The 24,767-nt window shown below is 40.0% G+C and overlaps 1 protein-coding gene across 1 annotated transcript in view; it reads right to left on the reverse strand.

Annotated features, from left to right (window-relative positions):
• The window catches only part of KLHDC8A (kelch domain containing 8A), an 87,787-nt gene that overhangs the window by 34,039 nt on the left and 28,981 nt on the right, over window positions 1–24,767 (reverse strand). Inside the window, exon 3 of the mRNA XM_053704672.1 lies at window positions 19,221–19,385. Coding sequence (XP_053560647.1) covers window positions 19,221–19,385 — 165 coding nt within the window. The remainder of the gene's footprint in view (window positions 1–19,220; window positions 19,386–24,767) is intronic.

Raw genomic sequence — 24,767 nt, forward strand, 5'->3', positions numbered from 1 at the left:
ACAACTCAATTGAAAAACAAACTGAAATCTTTTAGGTAAAGGGAAATTAAAATAAAAAAATAAAATAATATGGTTGCATAAGTGTGAACACCCATAAACTAATACTTTATTGAAGCACCTTTTGATTTTATTACAGCACTCAGTCTTTTTGGGTATGAGTTTTTCAGCATGGCACATCTTGACTTGGCAAGATTTGCCCACTCTTCTTTGCAAAAACACTCTAAATCTGTCAGAATGCGAGGGCATCTCCTGTGCACAGCCCTCTTCAGATCACCCCACAGATTTTGAATTGGATTCAGGTCTGGGCTCTGGCTGGGCCATCCCAAAACTTTAATCTTCTTCTGGTGAAGCCATTCCTTTGTTGATTTGGATGTATGCTTTGGGTCGTTGTCACGCTGAAATATGAAGTTCCTCTTCATGTTCAGCTTTCTAGCAGAAGCCTGAAGGTTTTGTGCCAATATTGTCTGGTATTTGGAACTGTTCATTATTCCCTCTACCTTGACTAAGGCCCCAGTTCCAGCTGAAGAAAAACAGCCCCAAAGCATGATGCTGCCACCAAAATGCTTCACTGTGGGTATGGTGTTCTTTTGGTGATATGCAGTGTTGTTTTTGCGCCAAACATATCTTTTGGAATTATGGCCAAAAAGTTCAACTTTGGTTTCATCAGACCAGAACACCTTTTGCAACATGCTTTTGGGACACTTCAGATGTGTTTTTGCAAAATTTAGCCGGGCTTGGATGGTTTTTTTGTTGTAAGAAAAGGCTTCCGTCTTGCCACTCTACCCCATAGCCCAGACATATGAAGAATACAGGCAATTGTTGTTACATGTACCACACAGCCAGTATTTTCCAGATATTCCTGTAGCTCCTTTAATGTTGCTGTAGGCCTCTTGGCAGCCTCCCAGACCAGTTTTCTTCTCGTCTTTTCATCAATTTTGGAGGGACATCCAGTTTTTGGTAATGTCACTGTTGCACCATATTTTCTTCACTTGATGATGACTGTGTTCCATGGTATATCTAATGCCTTGGAAATTCTTTTGTACCCTTCTCCTGACTGATACCTTTTAACAATGAGATCCCTCTGATGCTTTGGAAGCTCTCTGCGGACCATGGATTTTGCTGTAGGATGCGACTAAAAAAATGTCAGGAAAGACCTACTAGAACAGCTGAACTTTATTTGGGGTTAATCAGAGGCACGTTAAATGATGACAGGTGTGTAATGACTCCTATGTAACATGATTTTGAATGTGATTGCTTAATTCTGAACACAGCTACATCCCCAGTTATAAAAGGGTGTTCACACTTATGCAACCATATTATTTTAGTTTTTTATTTTTATTTCCCTTTACCAAAAAGATTTCAGTTTGTTTTTCAATTGAGTTGTACAGTTTATAGGTCACATTAAAGGTGGAAAAAGTTCTGAAATTATTTATCTTTGTCTCATTTTTTTACATCACAGAAACCTGACATTTTAACAGGGGTGTGTAGACTTTTTATATCCACTGTATATATATATATACACACACACAAGATATATGAAGGCACTCACTGGTCATTTCAAAATATTTAATGAAATAAGCGTGACGTTTCGGGGGGACACTCAGACTGAGGAAGGAGAGTGTGTCCCCGAAACATCACGCTTATTTCATTAAATATTTTGAAAAGACCAGTGAGTGCCTTCATATATCTTGTATATTAACCTGCTGGCACCCTGGTAGCTGTGGATTAGGTGAGAGTGCTCTTTTCTGGACTTATATATATATATATATATACACACATACATATATATATATATATATATATATATGTGTGTGTGCATTGGAGCCCTATGCAGTCAAGTAGATAAAAACATGTAAAATCATGTTTATTCAATACTCATATTTAATAAAGTGTTTAACTATGTATTTACTCTAAGTATCTCACATTCCACTGTTCTTCACATAGGGGAATATGTTCTATGTATTTATAAATAGATATTCTTTTATATATATATATATATATATATATATATACCCGAAAAATATCATATATTATATATATATATATATATATATGTATTTATGAATAAATAGAACATATTCTTTTATTTTAAGAACATTGCAATATGAAATATACATATTTTATGATGGGTTAGCACACTTGAGAAAATGCGATCGGGTTTGCGTGACTTGTTGGGTGTTAGTTTATGGGGGAATACCTTAATTTGTGCGCGATAATCAAAGTTCTGCTTTTTAGCGCCCATCGGGTTAGCAAGCAATCAAAAACATTTTACTTTCAACTTTTTACTTTCAACCTACATGCGCAAAAAGCCGAAGCCTTGCGGGGTTAATGCGCTCCACTTGTAATCTAGTCCATAGTGTTTACAAGTTAGTAGCTCACACACCTTGCACTGGGAGTCCTTACTGAATGCTATAAATATGTGAGACTTTAGCTTAATACAGGCTGCTTCCCAGTAATGGCACCATTTCACAAACAGGGGCTGTCTGATTTATTATAGCAGCACCCTAACACCTGGACACTTCCACCTACGAGGTAAATGCAGATCAAAAGATAATGACTTTATTGTAGTCTAACTTGTATTTGACTCTAGTTCTGACTCCATTACTTCCATTAGGAAAATGCCTATAATATCATTACTAGAATACAGCTGGTGCTATATCTTATGCATAAGGCCACTTCCTGCAATACAAATGCTCTGTAATATCATCAGGTCTTGAATGCTGTATAAACACACACAAAATATATAATTGAATAACCCATATGTACACACTCTCCATGACTTAAATAGAAACCAATTCACATATACTTTGGGTCACACAGCTTGGCAGTTTTTTGTGTATCCTCAGTGTTAAAATATTTGAAGCAAATTGATTATTTTTGGACTTTTCCATATCTCATAGCAGTTAAATTGATTAGATGAGCCCACAGCAAAAACAGCTGCACCAATCTTTATTTTTCTTATTTTAATATATTTTATGCATATTCAAGTGAAGCAAACAGACAAAAAAAAGTAAAGACATTTGCAAAGCAATTTGGTAGCAGAGGTTTGTGGGAGATGTAGTTCTGCCTGGAGCTGTAGCCTGGAGGTCAGTGAGAACATACAATAGTTTTCCTTATAGAATGTGTGTGTACGTGTGCATGTTTGTGTGTGTGTGTACATGTTTGTGTGTGTGTATATGTGTGTGTATGTTGTGTATTGTATGTGTGTGTAAGTGTATATATGTTGTATGTGTGTGTGTGTGTGTTGTATGGTGTGTGTAAGTGTATATATTGATCATATGCACCATGTTGGTGGGTCATGAGAGGAGTCTGAAAACCAAGACATTTGCACACACAGAACGCTACACACATCACATAATACTCCATCACACATCTACTACACATGAACATCACACATGCAAAGGCACATATACATGTTTTACAAAACAATCCTAGAAAATTTGCAAAAATAAAAAACAATTCTTGATGTTAAACTCTACCATTAACAAAAGATTTTTGCCATATACACACACAGTGTGTATAGACCAATAGCATTGGTGGCAGCATAAAAAGGCTCATAGTATTGGTGGTACAGTAAAATGGGCCCCACCTGTATTTTTGGCCTACATGGCACCACTGTATTTAATAATAATAATACAAAAAAGCCCCTTAGCGAGAGAAAACATAAATTATGCTTACCAGATAATTTCCTTTCCTTCTGTACAGGGAGAGTCCACAGCTGGATTCATTACTTGTGGAAATACAGAACCTGGCCACCAGGAGGCGGCAAAGACACCCCAGCCAAAGGCTTAAATACCTCTCCTACGTCCCTCATCCCCCAGTCATTCTGCCAAGGGAACAAGGAACAATAGGAGAAATATCAGGGTGAAAAAGGTGCCAGAAGAAAACAAATTAAATTTAGGGCCGCCCTAATGCAGAACACAGGTGGGAGCTGTGGACTCTCCCTGTACAGAAGGAAAGGAAATTATCTGGTAAGCATAATAAATGTTTTCCTTCTTAATACAGGGAGAGTCCACAGCTGAATTCATTACTTGTGGGAAATTATACCCAAGCTACAGAGGACACTGAATGCTAATGGGAGGGTAAAAAAGAAGAGGCGACCCAATCTGAGGGCACCACAGCCTGCAACAAACCCATTTTCCCGAAGGCTGCTTCAACAGAAGCAAGAAAAAGGAACCATAATGCTAGGAGGACCAAGCAGCCACCCAACAATCAGAACCATAGAGATCTCATGCCAGAGACCCCAAAGACGTCACTGCTTCCAAACTGAGGCATAAACCTCTGAGGAGGCTAGCATCCCACTGACTCCAAGGTCAAGTGAAAAACACTCCTCCACAAATAATAAGGAAGTCAACTAAGCCTCCAAAAAAATTGAACTTCCCAAATACGAAAATACAACAGAGAAAAACTGTCTTTTCTAATGTAGTCTGAAAAGAACATCAAAGCATGATTCCCAGAAAAAGGGAGGAATTCTTCCCATTAGAAAGGGAAAAAGACAACACAGTTAGCATATTAGAGAAAAATAAACAAACCAAAATTGTAAATAGCATACTTGCCAACTGTCCCGTTTTTGCCGGGACAGTCCCGGAATTTGGGACCCTGTCACGGCCATTTAAATGTCCCGGACTGTCCCGGCAAGTTAGTAGCAGGCTGCAGCTTTGCTAGCTAGCGCGCTCATGTGTGCCACTCCTGAGTCTCCTCCTTCTTAAATTTATCATCTATCTCGACTATTGCGTGCCAGGCAGCAAAGTCAGCACCTCCTCGACGTCACCATCATGTGACCACCCTGCTTTGCCGCTCACCACTGCAGTGCACCAGCTTTCTCACAGACACGCGGCAGCAGGAGTTAAAGTTTCTCAGAACTTAGAGCCGATCATCAGTCACATCAGACGTGTGGACCAGCAGACAGAGGTGAGTCACTCAGCCCTAACTAAACTGGCAGGCTCCGGAGTCCTGCAATAAAATATGTGCTGCTCTGCTCACTATGGCCTAGATTTGGAGTTCGGCGGTAGCCGTCAAAACCAGCGTTAGAGGCTCCTAACGCTGGTTTTGGCCGCCCGCTGGTATTTGGAGTCAGTGATTAAAGGGTCTAACGCTCACTTTTCAGCCGCGACTTTTCCATACCGCAGATCCCCCTACGCCATTTGCGTAGCCTATCTTTTCAATGGGATCTTTCTAACGCTGGTATTTAGAGTCGTTTCTGAAGTGAGCGTTAGAGCTCTAACGACAAGATTCCAGCCGCCTGAAAATAGCAGGAGTTAAGAGCTTTCTGGCTAACGCCGGTTCATAAAGCTCTTAACTACTGTACCCTAAAGTACACTAACACCCATAAACTACCTATGTACCCCTAAACCGAGCTCCCCCCACATCGCCGACACTCGATTAAAATTTTTAACCCCTAATCTGCCGACCGCCACCTACGTTATACTTATGTACCCCTAATCTGCTGCCCCTAACCCCGCCGACCCCTGTATTATATTTATTAACCCCTAACCTGCCCCCCACAACATCGCCGCCAGCTACTTAAAATAATTAACCCCTAATCTTCCGACCGCAAAGCGCCGCCACCTACGTTATCCCTATGTACCCCTAATCTGCTACCCCTAACACCGCCGACCCCTATATTATATTTATTAACCCCTAATCTGCCCCCCACAACGTCGCCGACACCTGCCTACACTTATTAACTCCTAATCTGCCGAGCGGACCTGAGCGCTACTATAATAAAGTTATTAACCCCTAATCCGCCTCACTAACCCTATCATAAATAGTATTAACCCCTAATCTGCCCTCCCTAACATCGCCGACACCTACCTTCAATTATTAACCCCTAATCTTCCGATCGGAGCTCACCGCTATTCTAATAAATGGATTAACCCCTAAAGCTAAGTCTAACCCTAACACTAACACCCCCCTAAGTTAAATATAATTTACATCTAACGAAATAAATTAACTCTTATTAAATAAATGATTCCTATTTAAAGCTAAATACTTACCTGTAAAATAAATCCTAATATAGCTACAATATAAATTATAATTATATTATAGCTATTTTAGGATTAATATTTATTTTACAGGCAACTTTGTAATTATTTTAACCAGGTACAATAGCTATTAAATAGTTAATAACTATTTAATAGTTACCTAGTTAAAATAATAACAAATTTACCTGTAAAATAAATCCTAACCTAAGATATAATTAAACCTAACACTACCCTATCAATAAAATAATTAAATAAACTACCTACAATTACCTACAATTAACCTAACACTACACTATCAATAAATTAATTAAACACAATTAAATAAACTAGCTAAAGTACAAAAAATAAAAAAGAACTAAGTTACAGAAAATAAAAAAATATTTACAAACATAAGAAAAATATTACAACAATTTTAAACTAATTACACCTACTCTAAGCCCCCTAATAAAATAACAAAGCCCCCCAAAATAAAAAATTCCCTACCCTATTCTAAATTAAAAAAGTTACAAGCTCTTTTACCTTACCAGCCCTGAACAGGGCCCTTTGCGGGGCATGCCCCAAGAAGTTCAGCTCTTTTGCCTGTAAAAAACATACAATACCCCCCCCCCAACATTACAACCCACCACCCACATACCCCTAATCTAACCCAAACCCCCCTTAAATAAACCTAACACTAATCCCCTGAAGATCTTCCTACCTTGTCTTCACCATCCAGGTATCACCGATCCGTCCTGGCTCCAAGATCTTCATCCAACCCAAGCGGGGGTTGGCGATCCATAATCCGGTGCTGAAGAGGTCCAGAAGAGGCTCCAAAGTCTTCCTCCTATCCGGCAAGAAGAGGACATCCGGACCGGCAAACATCTTCTCCAAGCGGCATCTTCGATCTTCTTCCATCCGGAGCGAAGCGGCAGGATCCTGAAGACCTCCAGCGCGGAACATCCATCCGGACCGACGACTGAACGACGAATGACTGTTCCTTTAAGGGACGTCATCCAAGATGGCGTCCCTCGAATTCCGATTGGCTGATAGGATTCTATCAGCCAATCGGAATTAAGGTAGGAATTTTCTGATTGGCTGATGGAATCAGCCAATCAGAATCTAGTTCAATCCGATTGGCCGATCCAATCAGCCAATCAGATTGAGCTCGCATTCTATTGGCTGATCGGAACAGCCAATAGAATGCGAGCTCAATCTGATTGGCTGATTGGATCAGCCAATCGGATTGAACTTGATTCTGATTGGCTGATTCCATCAGCCAATCAGAAAATTCCTACCTTAATTCCGATTGGCTGATAGAATCCTATCAGCCAATCGGAATTCGAGGGACGCCATCTTGGATGACGTCCCTTAAAGGAACAGTCATTCGTCGTTCAGTCGTCGGTCCGGATGGATGTTCCGCGCTGGAGGTCTTCAGGATCCTGCCGCTTCGCTCCGGATGGAAGAAGATCGAAGATGCCGCTTGGAGAAGATGTTTGCCGGTCCGGATGTCCTCTTCTTGCCGGATAGGAGGAAGACTTTGGAGCCTCTTCTGGACCTCTTCAGCACCGGATTATGGATCGCCAACCCCCGCTTGGGTTGGATGAAGATCTTGGAGCCAGGACGGATCGGTGATACCTGGATGGTGAAGACAAGGTAGGAAGATCTTCAGGGGATTAGTGTTAGGTTTATTTAAGGGGGGTTTGGGTTAGATTAGGGGTATGTGGGTGGTGGGTTGTAATGTGGGGGGGGGGGTATTGTATGTTTTTTTTTACAGGCAAAAGAGCTGAACTTCTTGGGGCATGCCCCGCAAAGGGCCCTGTTCAGGGCTGGTAAGGTAAAAGAGCTTGTAACTTTTTTAATTTAGAATAGGGTAGGGAATTTTTTATTTTGGGGGGCTTTGTTATTTTATTAGGGGGCTTAGAGTAGGTGTAATTAGTTTAAAATTGTTGTAATATTTTTCTTATGTTTGTAAATATTTTTTTATTTTCTGTAACTTAGTTCTTTTTTATTTTTTGTACTTTAGCTAGTTTATTTAATTGTATTTATTTGTAGGAATTGTGTTTAATTAATTTATTGATAGTGTAGTGTTAGGTTAATTGTAGGTAATTGTAGGTAGTTTATTTAATTATTTTATTGATAGGGTAGTGTTAGGTTTAATTATATCTTAGGTTAGGATTTATTTTACAGGTAAATTTGTTATTATTTTAACTAGGTAACTATTAAATAGTTCTTAACTATTTAATAGCTATTGTACCTGGTTAAAATAATTACAAAGTTGCCTGTAAAATAAATATTAATCCTAAAATAGCTATAATATAATTATAATTTATATTGTAGCTATATTAGGATTTATTTTACAGGTAAGTTTTTAGCTTTAAATAGGAATCATTTATTTAATAAGAGTTAATTAATTTCGTTAGATGTAAATTATATTTAAGTTAGGGGGGTGTTAGTGTTAGGGTTAGACTTAGCTTTAGGGGTTAATCCATTTATTAGAATAGCGGTGAGCTCCGATCGGAAGATTAGGGGTTAATAATTGAAGGTAGGTGTCGGCGATGTTAGGGAGGGCAGATTAAGGGTTAATACTATTTATGATAGGGTTAGTGAGGCGGATTAGGGGTTAATAACTTTATTATAGTAGCGCTCAGGTCCGCTCGGCAGATTAGGGGTTAATAAGTGTAGGCAGGTGTCGGCGACGTTGAGGGGGGCAGATTAGGGGTTAATAAATATAATATAGGGGTCGGCGATGTTAGGGCAGCAGATTAGGGGTACATAGGGATAACGTAGGTTGCGGCGGTTTACGGAGCGGCAGATTAGGGGTTAAAAAAAATATGCAGGGGTCAGCGATAGCGGGGGCGGCAGATTAGGGGTTAATAAGTGTAAGGTTAGGGGTGTTTAGACTCGGGGTACATGTTAGAGTGTTAGGTGCAGACGTAGGAAGTGTTTCCCCATAGGAAACAATGGGGCTGCGTTAGGAGCTGAACGCTGCTTTTTTGCAGGTGTTAGGTTTTTTTTCAGCTCAAACAGCCCCATTGTTTCCTATGGGAGAATCGTGCACAAGCACGTTTTTGAGGCCGGCCGCGTCCGTAAGCAACTCTGGTATCGAGAGTTGCATTTGCGGTAAAAATGCTCTACGCTCCTTTTTTGGAGCCTAACGCAGCATTTGATTAAACTCTCGATACCAGAGTTAAATTTATGGTGCGGCCAGAAAAAAGCCCGCGGAGCGTTAACAGCCCTTTTACCGCCGAACTCCAAATCTAGGCCTATGTTTTGAAGAGGTGACCGTGAATCACCAATGATTATTTAAAAAAAAAAAAAAAAAATGCAGATAGCTGTGACTCTGACTTGTCACTCAGTGAAGTGAAATCATACAAATATTAGTCGTTAAAGGTGGACTGCATGATTACCCCATTAGCTTGTTGCCATCAGTGATACATATAGTCAGTGCATGTTGGTTCTTTATAGAATTGATATGCCTGAATATAAGATAAAGAAATTTGCAGCAAACTGTCACCAAGTCCACAACACCTTCAGACAACTCCGTAAATAGGAACTATTATTTCTAGCAAAAAACTCTACTTTCCAGTGCATTATGAGATTTGTAGTTTTTAAAGCATTTGATGTATAACAGTCTTTCCTCAAATGAATACAGTTCCCATCATGCTACTGAAGGGATGTTTTATTAGTAACAGGAAGTGTGTCTGCTCAGTGCTTTGTTTTCTATATGAATCAGTGAGTGTAGCCCATAAGAAACATGGCCGAGCAGCAAGAACACATGACTTAAGGTTTGTACAGCTGTATATAGACCTGTGCTGTTGTTGTTGTCTCATTGTGTAACTTTGTGTGCCAAAAAGTGTGTGTCACACTTAGTGTGTTTACATTGTGTGTTAATGAGTGTTTGTGTTATTTTGTGCATGTGCCACTGTTTGTTATTGTGTGTGGTGACTGTCAAACATCATAGTACTCTATGTAATTTTTACTTTGTGAGTGTCATTGTGTTTGTGTTACTTTGTGTGTCTATAAGTCTTACTGTGTGTTGCACTGAGTGTTATTGTGTGTGTATGTCATTGTGTGTTGCACTGAGTGTATGTCACTGTGTTGCACTGTGTGTTTTGTGTGTGTATGTCACTGTGTGTTTTGTGTGTGTATGTCACTGTGTGTTCTGTGTGTGTATGTCAATGTGTGTTTGTGTTACTTTGTGTGCCCATGTCTTACTGTGTGTTGCACTGAGTGTTTTGTGTGTGTATGTCACTGTGTGTTGCACCAAGTATTATTGTTTATGTCACTTTGTGTTACTGTGTGTTGTAACAAGTGTTATTGTGTATGTCACTGTGTTATTGTGTATGTCACTGTGTGTAACGGTGTGTTGTACCAAGTGTTATTGTGCAAGTCACTGTGTGTTGCACCAAGTGTTACTGTGTGTGTCATTGTGTGTTTGTGTTTCTTTTTGTGCCAATAAGTCTTAACACAAAGTGTTATTGTGTGTGTGCGTGTGTCATTGTGTGTTACTGTGTTTTGTGGTGAGAGGGATTTGTGTTTAAGGCAGAGGGGACCTCTCTATAATATTAAATATATACTGATTAATAAGTTACTGGGGAGGGGCTCTGTGAGTGAGGCAGAGGGCACCTCTCTATAATATTTTATATATCTGTATATAAGGTACAGGTGAGGGGCTATCTGATGAAGGCAGAGGGAACCTCTCTATAATATTACATTTTTGTATATATGGTAATGGGAGGGGATGGGCGTGTGAGGCATCTTCCTTTTTGCTCCCATTTCTTTTATTAATTCCATTCTGTACATATATATATATATATATATATATATATATATATATATATATATATATATATATATATATATAAATAAATAAAATCATCTGCACCATAATAAATAGGCGGAGCTAAATTATGCTAATTATGTGGGTTTGGTAAAGTGGGCGGAACTTTAGGGCAGGGGGTGTGGTAAAATGTTTCCTGCAGGTAATTGATAGCTGCAAAGTGTCCCTGGAAATTTTTTTCAAATGTTGGCAACTATGAAATAGCCTTATTAGAATGGAAACTTCAATAAAGAGTATGTATTGCAAGATTAAAGGGCCATAATACCCAAATGTTTAAACACTTGAAAGTGATGCAGCATAGCTGTAAAAAGCTGACTAGAAAATATCCCCTGAACATCTCTATGTAAAAAAGAAAGATATTTTACCTCAAAAGTTCCTCAGTAGCCACCTCCCATTGTAAAGGATTTCTAAGCAGCATTTTAGTGTGTTTGTCCTGGGACATCTGAAGGGACTAGCATCGTGCACTCTCATATTATTTCACCAATCAGGTAAAGGAAGCTTACTATGAAATCTCATGAGAGTTAAGTGAAATCTCATGAGATCACAGTAAGAGCTCATGACCTCAGCACTGCTGATGCTGATTGGCTGCTGTTCATTTCTTCATTTTTTTAAATTTGTTTACCTGCAGCTGGGAGCAGCTGAGTATAACTTTTTACACAGAACTTACTCTGGTGAGCTGAGGAGATTGTGAGGTAAAATATCTTCCGTTTTTACATAGAGAAGCTCAGGTGATATTTTCCTGTCAGCTTTTTACAGTTATACTGCATCAGTTTCAAGTGATTTAGCATATGAGCATTATGTCCCTTTAAGGCGCATAGAAAACTATCTACAAACGGAATAAGTAATTGAAGAAAAATTCAAAGACCCTCCTGTACAGGTACAAAAGTAACCCGCTGCCACCCCCTAAAAATTTAAACTCCAAGGAGCAATAGATTAAACTCATCTGCCTGACCGCAGTTATCGCCCTAACCAAAAGAACTGAAAACCTGAAAGTTCAATGAACCTCTGGGACAGGAGAACAAACAGGGAAAATAAACACTGCTTGTGAGCCCACATACAAGGGGCATGGAACTACGGCCAGATACAACTGGCAACCTTCCGCTTGCTAGATAACAAAGCTAACCAGTAGGCTAATACAGTTGGCCGTCCCTTCGAACAAGAAACTAACTAGGAAGACCCTTCTCCAGGACATCCTGGAGGAGAGCAAAGAAGAACCCCTGAATCAACTAGAGGAGTCAGGACGAACTAGTTCCTCCCGACAAGAAGGGGCCCTCCACACCTAAGATAGATGATGAGGGACCAGCAATATACTGAAGGAAAGGACCGAAACCTTTCAGAAAAACATCCTATCTCGGCTAAGACCAAGCAATCTCTCGCAATCAGTTTCCGAGGAAAAGATCCCATGATGCAAAAGGGCCATGACCCGACAGCTCCCTATCAACAAGGAAACTCCCATGTCGGTGAAGCCCCTAAATCGCGATACAAACTCGCAGGCATAAACTGAGCAATCAGACTCACTGACGCCTGCTCCTGATAGGATTGAGCCATCCTCAAAAAAAAGAGTGACATGGCCGAAAGTAAAACGGTTAACTAGACCATCCCAGCACCGGTAAGGATCCATTAGATCTTTCTAAAGATCCCTGACCACGATACCTCAGAGGGAAGCCTGGAACTCAATAGGATCCAGCATCAAGCTCCCATCCAAGATAGTACCTAAAACAGGTCCTGTCTGTCATCTAGGATAGATGGACCTGCTCAGTCTGGACCGGAATAGCTAGAATGAACTCCTCTTGTGCAGAAGGAAAGAGCAGACTTAACTAGTACCCAAAGCAGGTCCTCCCTGGGGCGTGTCTCTGGGCAGCACCTTGAATGTTTGCAATATTGGCAGCTCTGTGTGGATCGCTGATAATTTGCCTGTTATCAGTGAATTGAATGATCGTTTACTTCTACCATCCTAGTATACAGATTTTGCAGATCAAGCTGATTTGAAAGATATGTTTTTATTGATTACTCCACCTCAGCAAACCGATCTGGAGCATTGAGGCCTAGGGCAAACTCTTTACAGAGAGGTTCTCAACACCCCCCGCCCCCCCCGGTAATACTACAGGCCGGGTAAGCAATGCACAGACACTGGAAAAAAGAAAGGAAAAAAACAAAAGAAGACGGAGACAACATAATTTCTAATTCATATTATCTATGTTTATGCATCACCACACTTGGTCTAAGTCTAAAAAGGAGGATTGAGGGACTTTTTTACTGCATATGCACCTACTAAAGATGGCGTCGGGAGCTAAGTCACTACTTGAGTCCGTGACCACCCTGCTGATCAACAATCACGAGAAGATATTACAAACCTGGTCGGCTGAATGGGGTAGCTTAAGTGCACTCACAAAGCAAATTGGATCTCGACGAATAATCCCAAGAGGCCTACCTGAGAAATCTGACAAAGACAAGAGTGCCCAGGTTTTTGTCTCAGGTCCACCAGGTCCCTTGCCTATGGAGCAGACTCCAGCTGAGACAGATCGGGATCTACACTTGAATGGCCCAGTACACAACTTCTCCACTGTGGACAACCTTGCAGAAAACTTACCAGGTGTGAGAGCATTAAAGATATCTTCTCCGGTAAGACTGCTGACCGCAACGAAATGGAGGTGTGGGACCAGATTTGTTGCAGATACCTTGTTTCCCAGCCCAGGGGTGACCCGCCCCACACTGAAATTCGGAGACAGTTGTGAGCTAACCCCGGAGCAATGGCAACACAGGGACTTAATGGTTACTTCATGCGAGATGAGCCAAACCGGGATGAAGTCCGCGCATCGAGCGGTGAACACAGCGGGAAAGGTACTCGAGTTGGCTGAGACGTCCCTTCTGGTTCACTACAAGCCCGCTCTGAACAGTAAGGACTTGAGTTACGGAGCTTCAGCTTTTAACAAGCCTGATGGCAATTTGTGCCAGATTTTTGATCCTGGGGGCATGGCATGATCGTCAGGACTGGGTTTTTCAGCCGCTACGTGAGCGATCACAATAGAAAGCCCCAGGTCATGATATGGGTTCTGTATGCTAGGAATGTTTGCTATCTTTAGAGGTTAAGTATAAATAAGTATTCCCCACAAATGCAGAATGCAGCGGAAGCCCCCTTGGCAAAGAAGTGTTATCTATAGAGTCGCAAACTGAACTAAACTTCCATGGCTCATAAAACTTTTTGGAACGCAATTCTTTTAAAATGTTTAATGTAGCAGCTGGGACGTTTCGGCATCGGATAACCTTACAGAGCACTGTACACTATGGCTGGTCTATATAAGTTTTTGTGGACTCCCATGCTTTGTACCTAGCATTCTAGTATTATTCATTAAGTCTTATGTTACCACACGTTGCTTGTATTATTCTAACTGCTATTATGTGCCAGACCCACCTTCAATAAGTACCGATTTCATGCTGTCATTATCCATTTCAGCTTAAGGCAGTCAGTTCTATTAATCTACTACCATGTTTATATTATACTATATATGTTAGCCAGGTAAACCCCCTCTTTTTAATACATAGCAGCATGTAGTCAGCTGTTATCCATGCCTAGGGCTCCAATTATAACGTATTTGTTTGGACAAACTAGTGAACCATTTCACTGCCTTCCTATTATATCCTGCAGTATGTATGGATCACTATATATGAGGTATGGGGTCTGATCCTTTGGATTGCCTATAGACATTATTTAGAGGTTTTATTATTATCTGTCTTATTCTCACTTGCAGTACATCATATATTTAGTCCTCACTTAGAGGTGCACTTTCATTCTGGTACATATTTTTCTTTGCAAACGTCTAGTATGTATTTTATACTAACTCCTATACTACATTTTATCATGTCTGTTTTATATTTATTGCTCAGGATGGTGGTAACCAATGTTTAGGTCTCTTCCATTTCAGACTTATATGTACTTATGCCTATTTTAGAGACATTAGGACTAGTGGGTTATATATGTACAACTTAAATGGTTTGGGAATAACTGCCACCCTATGTTTGGTTTAGAGCCTCTTTGTATTAGCAATGCTTTTTATTTAAAAACATAGAGCCAGCAGGTTCAGCTAGGAATAGTTCTTCCATGCCAGCCTTAGAACTAGAAATACTTACAGTGCAATAGTGCTGCTGTAGAAGTCCAAGTAAGTTGGAAAACAGTCCACAAATTCCTTATAACTTAGTAAGCCCTGACACCACAACTTACAATATATAGTCTCTCCTAGTGAGTCTACTTTCTTCAAGACCCCCCTATGTAGTAATAGCATGGAACCCATTTCAATATTGATTTGATATTTGACTACCTACATATATACTCTATCTTCTACCGTATATACGCCATATTGCCTACCCTAGCCTCCTTTTACAATATTTGGAGACATATAGCAGTGGTCCTGGGCCTCTACAATGTATTAACAACATATGCTCTAATCGCCTTTAGTCCCCTTGCTCAGTTTATAGCCAAACCAAACAGTCCTACAGCTTTCCTAGGCCTAGATGTCTGTTTCTGTGAATTGCAATAAATTTAAATTTAGACCACTACTTAAAATCTGCCGGTCTGGAAGCTTACCATAATACATCTAGCTTAAATTTCTGATTTTGTGATATAGGGATCTCCTCTCTGTAGGTTTAACTCATAATCCATATGGTTGATAAGATATCATATTATTTCAATCCTTAGGTCCAAGAGTGGCCTATTTATTATTTTTTTCTCCTCCTTAAAGTCCCCCATCATGTCTATAATGCAGTCCAGGAGGTCCAAGAGAGGCCTCTTTAGTTCTTTGGGGGAAACAATTTAATTCCATATCATATATTATTATACTTTAGGAGGTCATGTTCTATCAGAAAACTGAGGTTCAATGCTCAATTTGTATTTTCATTTTCAAGCAATATGTGTGTTAATGGACGATGTTATATGGTGACTATCTAACTGTCAATTCTATGTTTGGCGTGATGCTTTATGTAATCACTTGCTTGTATTATCTTTCTTAAAACCTAAAAAATATATATAAAAAAAAACAAAAAAAAAACAGGTCCTGCCTGTCATATAGGATACGACATATCTGCCAGAAGCTCAAGAGCAAAATGGAAAATTCTAAAGTTCCATCAGTGCTAGAAAAACTGAGAATAATCAAAATAAAGAAATAAAAGCTCTGAGCTTAAATTTTGTTTAAAAATTATCGAGAGAATCATCACCTCAAACAAAGATCTAAATGCTTCCACCGGAAGTCTCCACAATCGCGACCATCAAAGTCGCTAGTACCAAAAATCCCATGTGATGAAACGTCTTCTTAAAAAGAGTTTCTACAACAACCCAGAGCTCTAAAACCAAAAAAAATCCGACACAGAGTTGAAAAGAAAATAGGCAAGCGCACAAAAAGTGATAGCCAAAGGAGTATGTAACATAAAAACAAACAGACCAGCCTGTAATACGACACAAACCCCTATAGAGCTCGGAACTGGGATTCAATTTTTTTTTTTAAATTATATAGACGATAAGGAATAGGATCTCCATCCCTCTCCACTCATCTAGTCAAGACCGCTATCTGATTCAGAGGACTGAGATTCAACTAACGGATCAGTACTGGGAACCTCTAACATCGCCAAAACCTCTCTCAGAAGTAAACGCAGGCATGCCATTCTAAATCTAAATGCTAAATCCACCTCAGTCAGAGGAATCAAATCCTGAGACTCCAACCCTGGAGGATCCCCCTCTGAAGGGAACTGCATCCCCAGTTGACTGATCAAATACAATCGTCAATTTACATGACGGTCCTTGGGCAGGAGTGCACAGATTAACCCTTCGCTTGCATGTAACAGGAAGAGGCAAAGCCGCTAAAGCCATAGAGATGGCCATGCGGAATCGGGCAGTAACGTCTGGAGGAAAAAAAAGTCTCCTTCAGGCGAAGGAGCAGCGGTATTCGGGGAAACTGCATGTGTAGGAACAGAAGATTCTAGGGAACACACCTCACGGGGCGAGGAATCCTCAGAGGCAGACGGCTCAGTGGTCTCTAACATCTCAACATTGGTTGATGAGAACACCCTATTACGCCATAGGGAACATAATTGAGAGGGTTGGTCTACCGGGGCCTTCTTACAATATTGTAATAATCTGTTTATAATTACTTAAAACTGGCAAACAGATTAAGTGTAGCTGAATGACTGAACACCAAACTTTATGAACCTGAACAATTGGTAATCAAATCAACAGCAGTTAATACAGAAAAGAACCAGCAATGGAATATATATATATATATATATATATATATATATATATATATATATATATATATATATATATAACTGTTTGAATATATATATAAATGGTAGAAACTGATTATAAGTAAAGTTATGTCAGAGAGCAGAGTTCTTCCAAGTATATTCAACACTGAAGAGTAACAGGTTAATGCTTGCAAGCTGCAGTTAAATGTTAAGTATAGTCTCAGGGTGGAGTACAAGAAAGTTAAGTGAGACACAGGCAGGCAAGCAGACACAGTTGAAGGAAGCAGCTTAATGCAGTTAGTGGATTAGCAGATAAATATGAAACACACTGAGAGAGACAAGTATACTCCAAACATGAGCTAAAGTACTTGCGTGACAAAACCCAGGTAGGTGGTATCCAAGTAGATGCGGTCGTTCCGGAGATGAAATAGCAAACAGAGCAGCAGAGCGTGCAGGTGAGAGCTGCGTGAGCAGTATGCAGCGTGTGATCCTCAGCGTGGAAATGAGCGGAGGGATATGCCAGTAAGGTAGATCCGGATCCTCATACCAAGAATAGTCCGTAGACAGCGGAGCAAGGTGTAGTTGAAAAGCACAATGAAGTGAAGAGGGCTAAGGGTACAAATAGCCACAAAGGTTCCAGTATAGGAATCAAAGGAATATCAATTGTAACAAAAAAAAGGACTTGAGACAAAGTGACTGAGTAGCCAGAGAGGAACTCAGAGTACACAAAATAATCAAGCAATGTGTACAAGGGGAAGTGAAGTTATAAAGGCTAAAGGGGTGGAGCCCAGTTAAAGGGACATTACAAATATACACAGGTATCAAATTCTGTATCCTCCATAACTCGACTAAAGTCAATTATACAAAAAACAACTGGCACCTTATACCCCCAATGGCTGGGGCACTCACCACCTCCTATGACCCAGACAGGTAGAGAAAACTGGTTCCTCTCCGCAGATCCTCGGTCAGGAATCGGAAATGGAAAACAAAACGTGACCACTCCCGGTCACAAGGTGCACCATGCAGGACCACCCGTGCTAAGGAAAAGCACGCCAGCTTATTAAAACTGCGCAGCTCTCAAAATGAAAATAACCTTTACGTTCCGTATCCGTCTATGAGCCCCCCAAAAAAACGTCTCTTACACATAAGCAGGCAAAATCACATAACATGATTAAAAGACCCCCTGTTCATTTAATCTCCCTCAGGACCCTTGATTAACCCTTGATTCCATAAAGATAAAGGAGTCCCACTGTGATCCTGTCTTCTTTTATTAACGTGTGTAAAAAATGAAACGATCTTACCGGAATCTATGCCGTGGAACAGCAACACAGTTCTTCAAGTTTGACAGATCGTACAGCGCTTCTGACATGGACTTGAGTGAAAAAAGCAGGCAGCGAAACTTGTCAACACCGATTGCTTAAGGAGCTGTTAATATAAGTCTGGATGGTTTCGCAGAAAGACTCTCCCTGCATCTCCAGACTCTAACTTTCATCAATGCTCTCACTGAGAGGCTGACAAGACTACTTAAAACTCCAGTCCTATCTCGAAGGGCAGATACCCTTTCTAAGGAACTACTCCGTAATTTTCTGACACTTCTCTGCCAACCACCTGTGACGAAAGGCAAAGAATGACTGGGGGATGAGGGATGTGGGGGAGGTATTTAAGCCTTTGGCTGGGGTGTCTTTGCCTCCTCCTGGTGGCCAGGTTCTGTATTCCCACAAGTAATGAATGCAGCTGTGGACTTTCCCTGTATTAAGAAGGAAAGAGCTTTCAATGCTAAATCACCATTTTTTAATCCTGTGAGAAACCTTGCTAAATTTTCAGATTCGATAGTTTTGGCTCATAGCCACAGAAAGTTTTAATAAATTCAGCTTGGTGAAATATAGCTATGCTTTCACTAGAGATGTATAAAGGTAGCCATTGGCTAGATTCACTAATAATTCAAAGAACCTTTTTGTGAGACACATGATTCAGATTTATGTTTTTTTTTATTGGGATAAATTCATTATATAATTTTTTCTTAATTGTATTAAAGCTGATCTTAGATAGATAAACAGATGGTTTTACACAGAGAGTTAAATATCAAATTTGAAAGGTAGCTATGCTGTATAGTAGAGTGTGAGAGACAGTTCTGACATGTACTAGAGACAGGGAATGATAGCTGTGTACATCCTATTGCTTACCCAGTACGTAGATCTTGCTTCCTCGCAGAAAGGAGGTGGCACCATAACGGGGGGTTGGCATTGGGGCAAAGTGAACCCAGATGTCCTTCAGCATATCATACTGCTGCATAAACGAATGTGGTCTCAAATCTGAGCCCATCCCTCCTGCTGTGTACACCCTGCAGTCTGAGAGCATAAAAGCAATAACTTATAAGAACATATAATTTGACATAAGAACATCTTAGGTATAGATATCGGTTTTTAATAAACAATATTTTTATATATATATATATATATATATATATATATATATATATATATATATATATATATATGTGATACGTGTTAGTTAAATTCAACAGCACGCTCTTTTAAAGTCTATGGGGAGAAGAAGTCAACATGGTCGCAATATCCGAAGTCCGGAAGTTGCACTCCTATAAAAGGGGGGCACCTGCATTCAAACTTGAGTGTGCTGTAGGGACAGCATGAAGAAGAATCAGGTGGAAGAAAAGAAGAAGATGCCCCAGAGGACTGCCGGAAAAGAGGACCATTGCCCCCATGGATCCCCTGCCGCTGTGGACCTGCTGCTGCCCCCCTAAGGAGTAGGATTCAAGATGGTGATTGAAATATTGGGGTTCTAGCCTTAAGTTTTTTTTAGGGGGAGGGTTAGTTTTAGGATAGGGTTTTTTTTGTTTGTTTTAGGATAGGCCTTTTTTTTGGGGGGTGGTTACTTTGGTTTTAGGATACGTTTTTTTAGGGGGTCTTTATTTTTTATGGTAATTACTATAGGGGGGTTTATTCCAATGGGTGTTAAGTAGTTTAGCGGGGTTTATTTTGATGGGAGTTGCAGCAGTTTTGGGGTTAAGAGTAGGGGTTTTATTGCAATGGGGGTTGTGGTAGTTAAGGGGTTAAGTAGTGTATTGTGATGGAGGTTGCAGTGGTTTATAGGTTAAGTAGTGTAGCGGGGGTTTATTGCAATGGGGTTTGTGGCGGTTTAGGTGTTAATAGAGTAGGAGTTTATTGCTATGGGGGTTTAGAGGTTAGTAGAGTAGTGGATTTATTCTGATGGTGGTTGCAACGGTTTAGGGGTTAAGTAGTGTAGCGGGGGTTTATTGTGATGGGGGTTGTGGCTATTTTAGGAGTTAATAGAGTAGGGTATTTATTGTGATGGAAGTTGTGGCGGTTATGCATAAATGTTAGCGCGCAAGTATAGGTACTAGGTTTTACATTGACTTTGTGGCCCCATTGAAGTCTATAGGAAGAATGCGTTAGCATGATGGCGATATTATAAGTGCAAAGTTTTTACTTTCAACATGTAATACGTGCGCTACCCGAAGCACGCAAAAATGTAACTTCTATTGAAGTTAACGCTCTACTTATAATCTAGCCCACAACGTTTAAAGGGACAGTCTACTCCAGAATTTTACTTTAATTACCCATTCCCCAGTTTTGCATAACCAACAGTTATATTAATATACCTTTTACCTCTGTGATTACCTTGTATCTAAGCACCTGCAGACTGCCCTCCATCTCAGTTATTTTGACAGACATGAACTATAGCTGTCTAGCTGTGAAAAACTGTCAAAATGCACTGAAATAAAAGGTGGCCTTTAAGGTCTTAGAAACTAGCATATGAGCCTACCTACGTTTAGCTTTCAACAAAGAATACCAAGAGAACAAAGACAAATTGATGATAAAAGTAAATTGGAAAGTTGTTTAAAATCACATGCCCTATCTGAATCATGAAAATTTAATTCTGATTAGAGTGTCAAATTAAATATGCATAGTAAAACAAACTCTCAGAACTCATTTTGCCTGTTTTTCCAACAATTTCAACTGCCCCCAGGGAGGATGAAGTGATTGTAGCACTCTACACAGTGAATACTTGATATGCACAAAAGCTCATTTATATCTGTCCATAACTGGCTGAAGCAATGAAGATAAGATAAATAAGAGGCTTTTCAAGGGGTGTATTGAATTCCTGTAAAAACAAGAAAAAATTATTTTCTTTCTTGACAGTGAGAGTCCACAAATGTATTCATTACTGTTGGGAAATACAACACCTGGCCACCAGGAGGAGGCAAAGACGCCAAAGCATTAAGTATCCCTCCCACTTCCCCTAGTCCCCCAGTAATTCAGCCGAGGGAAAGGAAATGTAAGAGAAACACTAGGGGTATAGAGGTGCCAGAATGAAAAGGAGACAACTGCCACCAAGAATAAAAATTAACCGGGCAGGTTCATGGACTCTCCCTGCCAAGAAAGAAAGTAATTTATCAGGTAAGCATACATTTTGTTTTCTTTCTAATAGCAGGGAGAGTGCACAAATACTGTTGGGAAACCAATACCCAATCCGAAGAGGACATAGAATGAACAGGGATGGAAAAACAAGGCAGGTAGACCTAAACAGAAGGCACCACCGCTGCAGCACTTTTCTCCCAAAGGAAGCCTCCGCAGAGGCAAAAAAATCAAATTTGTAAAAATTTGAAAAAGTGTGTAAAGAAGACACGTAGTCGCCTTACAGATCTGTTCCACAGAAGCCTCGTTCTTAAAGGCCCAAGAGGATACTGCTCGAGTAGAATGAGCCATAATCCTCGCAGGATGCTGTTGTCCCGCCTTATGCCATGTGGATGATGCATGTGTAACAAACTTTCCTTTGGAGAGGAAGGATTCAGACAAAAGGAAGGTACCACAATCTCCTGATTGATATTGCGAGAAGAGACCACCTTAGGTAACAAACCTAACTTCGTACGTAAAACCGCCTTATCCGCATGGGAAATAAGATAAGGAGGATCACACTGTAAAGCAGATAATTCAGAAACTCTGCTCCTAAGAGGGAGCAACATTTTTAAACACAGGCCTAATCCTAACAAGGACCTGAACAAAGGACTGAACATCGGAGAGATTAGCCAACTTCTTATAAAGTAAAAGAGAGCAGAAATCTGCCCTTTAAGAGAACTGGTCGATAAAACCTCTCTCTAAACCCTCTTTGAGAAACAGAAGAATCCGAAGAATCCTCACCTTGTGCCAAGGAAACCCTCAGTCCTCACAACAAGAAAGATAAGTGTGCCACACCTAGTAATCATCTTATGAGCCTGGATCAAAGTATCAATTACCCTATCAGAAAAACCTCTATTGGAGAGAATTAGACATTCAATCTCCACACAGTCAGCCTCAGAGAATTGAGAGTTTGGTAAAGAAACGGACCCTGCCAAAGGTCCGTTCGCTAAAGCAACCTCCAAGGAGGAGAGGATGACATCTTGATGAGGTCCGCAAACCAAGTCCTGCGAGGCCACACTGGAGCAATTAGGATCACTGAGGCCCGCTCCTGCTTGATATGGGCGATTACCCAAGAAAGGAGCACAATCGGAGGAAACAGATAAATAAAATTGAAGTTTCACAGGGGGGGCGAAGCCTGATGCCAAAGCGGCAGAACATGTTTTAGAAGAGCTCCTCATTCTAGTTTATATTTTAAACGGACACTGAACCCAAAAAAAAAAGAGCATGCAATTTTAAGCAACAATTTAATTTATTACTATTATCAAATTTTCTCCGTTCTCTTGCTATCTTTATTTAAAAAAGAAGGCATCTAAGGAGCTAGCCACTTTTTGGTTCAGAACACTGGACATCACTTGTTTATTGGTGGGTGAATTTATCCACCAATCAGCAAGAACAACCTAGATTATTCACCAAAAATGGGCCGGCATCTAAACTTACATTCTTGATTTTCAAATAAAAATACCAAGAGAATGAAGAAAATTTAATAATAGGAGTAATTTAGAAAGTTGCTTAAAATTGCATGCTCTATCTGAATCACGAATGAAAAAAATTGGGCTCAGTGTTCCTTTAAGAGTTTATTCACCAATTTTCAGGAAGTTCAAAACAATAGTACTGAGGATATGTGGGAGCTTATCCTTTAAACACTTTCCAAACCTATGTTCTTTGGCACACATTAATAGCCATTGAGAGACATTTTTTGCAGTGCGGCCTATGCGATTTGACTGGGAATTGGAGCCTAGGGTAGTAATGGGCCCTAGCTGCCTAACCTCATATTGGCAATGGCCCGCTTAGATAGTCTCTACGGAGGAGATCACCAAGTCTTTATCCGAAACAGTGAGTACCGACACTTCAGCCCCTCTAACAGACAGACACTCTCAAGAAGTCGGAAAACTAGACTCACGAGATCTGTTGCCAAGTACAGGAGTGGGGTCGGAGATGCTTTATACTACTGGAAAGTCACTACATCCTTCATTACAATGCGGTAACATGCTTAATTATTTTCATGTTGTCAAATACGTCTTTAAATCTGGAACTCTCAATGGCGACAGCAATGTCTGAAATCTTAGACTCTGGAAAATATATAAGACACTTACCTTGTCTACCACAGTTAGACATTTTGCTTCTGTTAAAATCAAGACCCACTGCCTAGTTTAAAGCTCACTTCCATCTATAGTTTAAAATGGTTGTGAATTTTGCATTACTATGGTTCATATGCCCACAGTTAAGAATATTATTTTTCATATCATTTGTAAGCTTCAATTACAATGTATGCATGCAATGTTTTCATATATTCAAATTTGAGCTATATATATATATATATATATATATATATATATATATATATATATATATATATATATATTACAAAGGGAACTAATCATCCCTGTTAAATTCAGGTAAGATACAATTTGAAGCCCATATATATCATCTTATATACTTGTTTTCCATACTTGTAATTGGATCCATATAAACATCCAAGTTCAAGCCTATGATTTTAATCTAGAAATATATCGAACCTTATTAGAATTTGGCATATACACGTATTCATATTTTTTAGTCTGAAATTCTAGAAATGATGTACCCGGGCAGATGGTAAATCTCCAATATATTCTTCCTCAGTTATCCATTTAATTTTATTTTGCGATCATACATATATACTGGATCTATCCACTAGGTGGGAGTAAAACCATAATTTCAGATTTATAAACAAAGTGGGTCTCTATTTTGTTGATGGTACATTTATTAGAGAAGGAAATAGAGTTCTGAAATAGCTTATTGTAAATTTCTAGAGTAACTTTAGTAAAGAATACTATCACCGAGATTACGAGTTTGGCGTTAACAGGGGTGCGTTGCTAACGAGGCTTTTTTTTCTAACGCTACCTTAAGCCAACGTTGGTATTACAGGTTTTTGTAAACCCGGCGTTAGTCGCAAAAAGGTGAGCGTAGAGCAAAATTTAGCTCCACATCTCACCTCAATACCAGCGTTGCTTACGGTAGCGGTAAGCTGGCTGAACGTGCTCGTGCACGATTTCCCCATAGGAAACAATGGGGCTGAGCTGGCTGGAAAAAAACCTAACACCTGCAAAAAAGCAGCGTCCAGCTTCTAACGCAGCCCCATTGTTTCCTATGGAGAAATACATTTTATGTCTGCACCTAACACCCTAACATGAACCCTGAGTCTAAACACCCCTAATCTTACACTTATTAAACCCTAATCTGCCGCCCCCGACATCGCCGACACCTACATTATATTATTAACCCCTAATCTGCCGCTCCGGACACCGCCGCCAC

Source organism: Bombina bombina, chromosome 3, assembly GCF_027579735.1.
Source record: "Bombina bombina isolate aBomBom1 chromosome 3, aBomBom1.pri, whole genome shotgun sequence".
In the NCBI taxonomy this organism is placed as follows: Eukaryota; Metazoa; Chordata; class Amphibia; order Anura; family Bombinatoridae; genus Bombina; species Bombina bombina.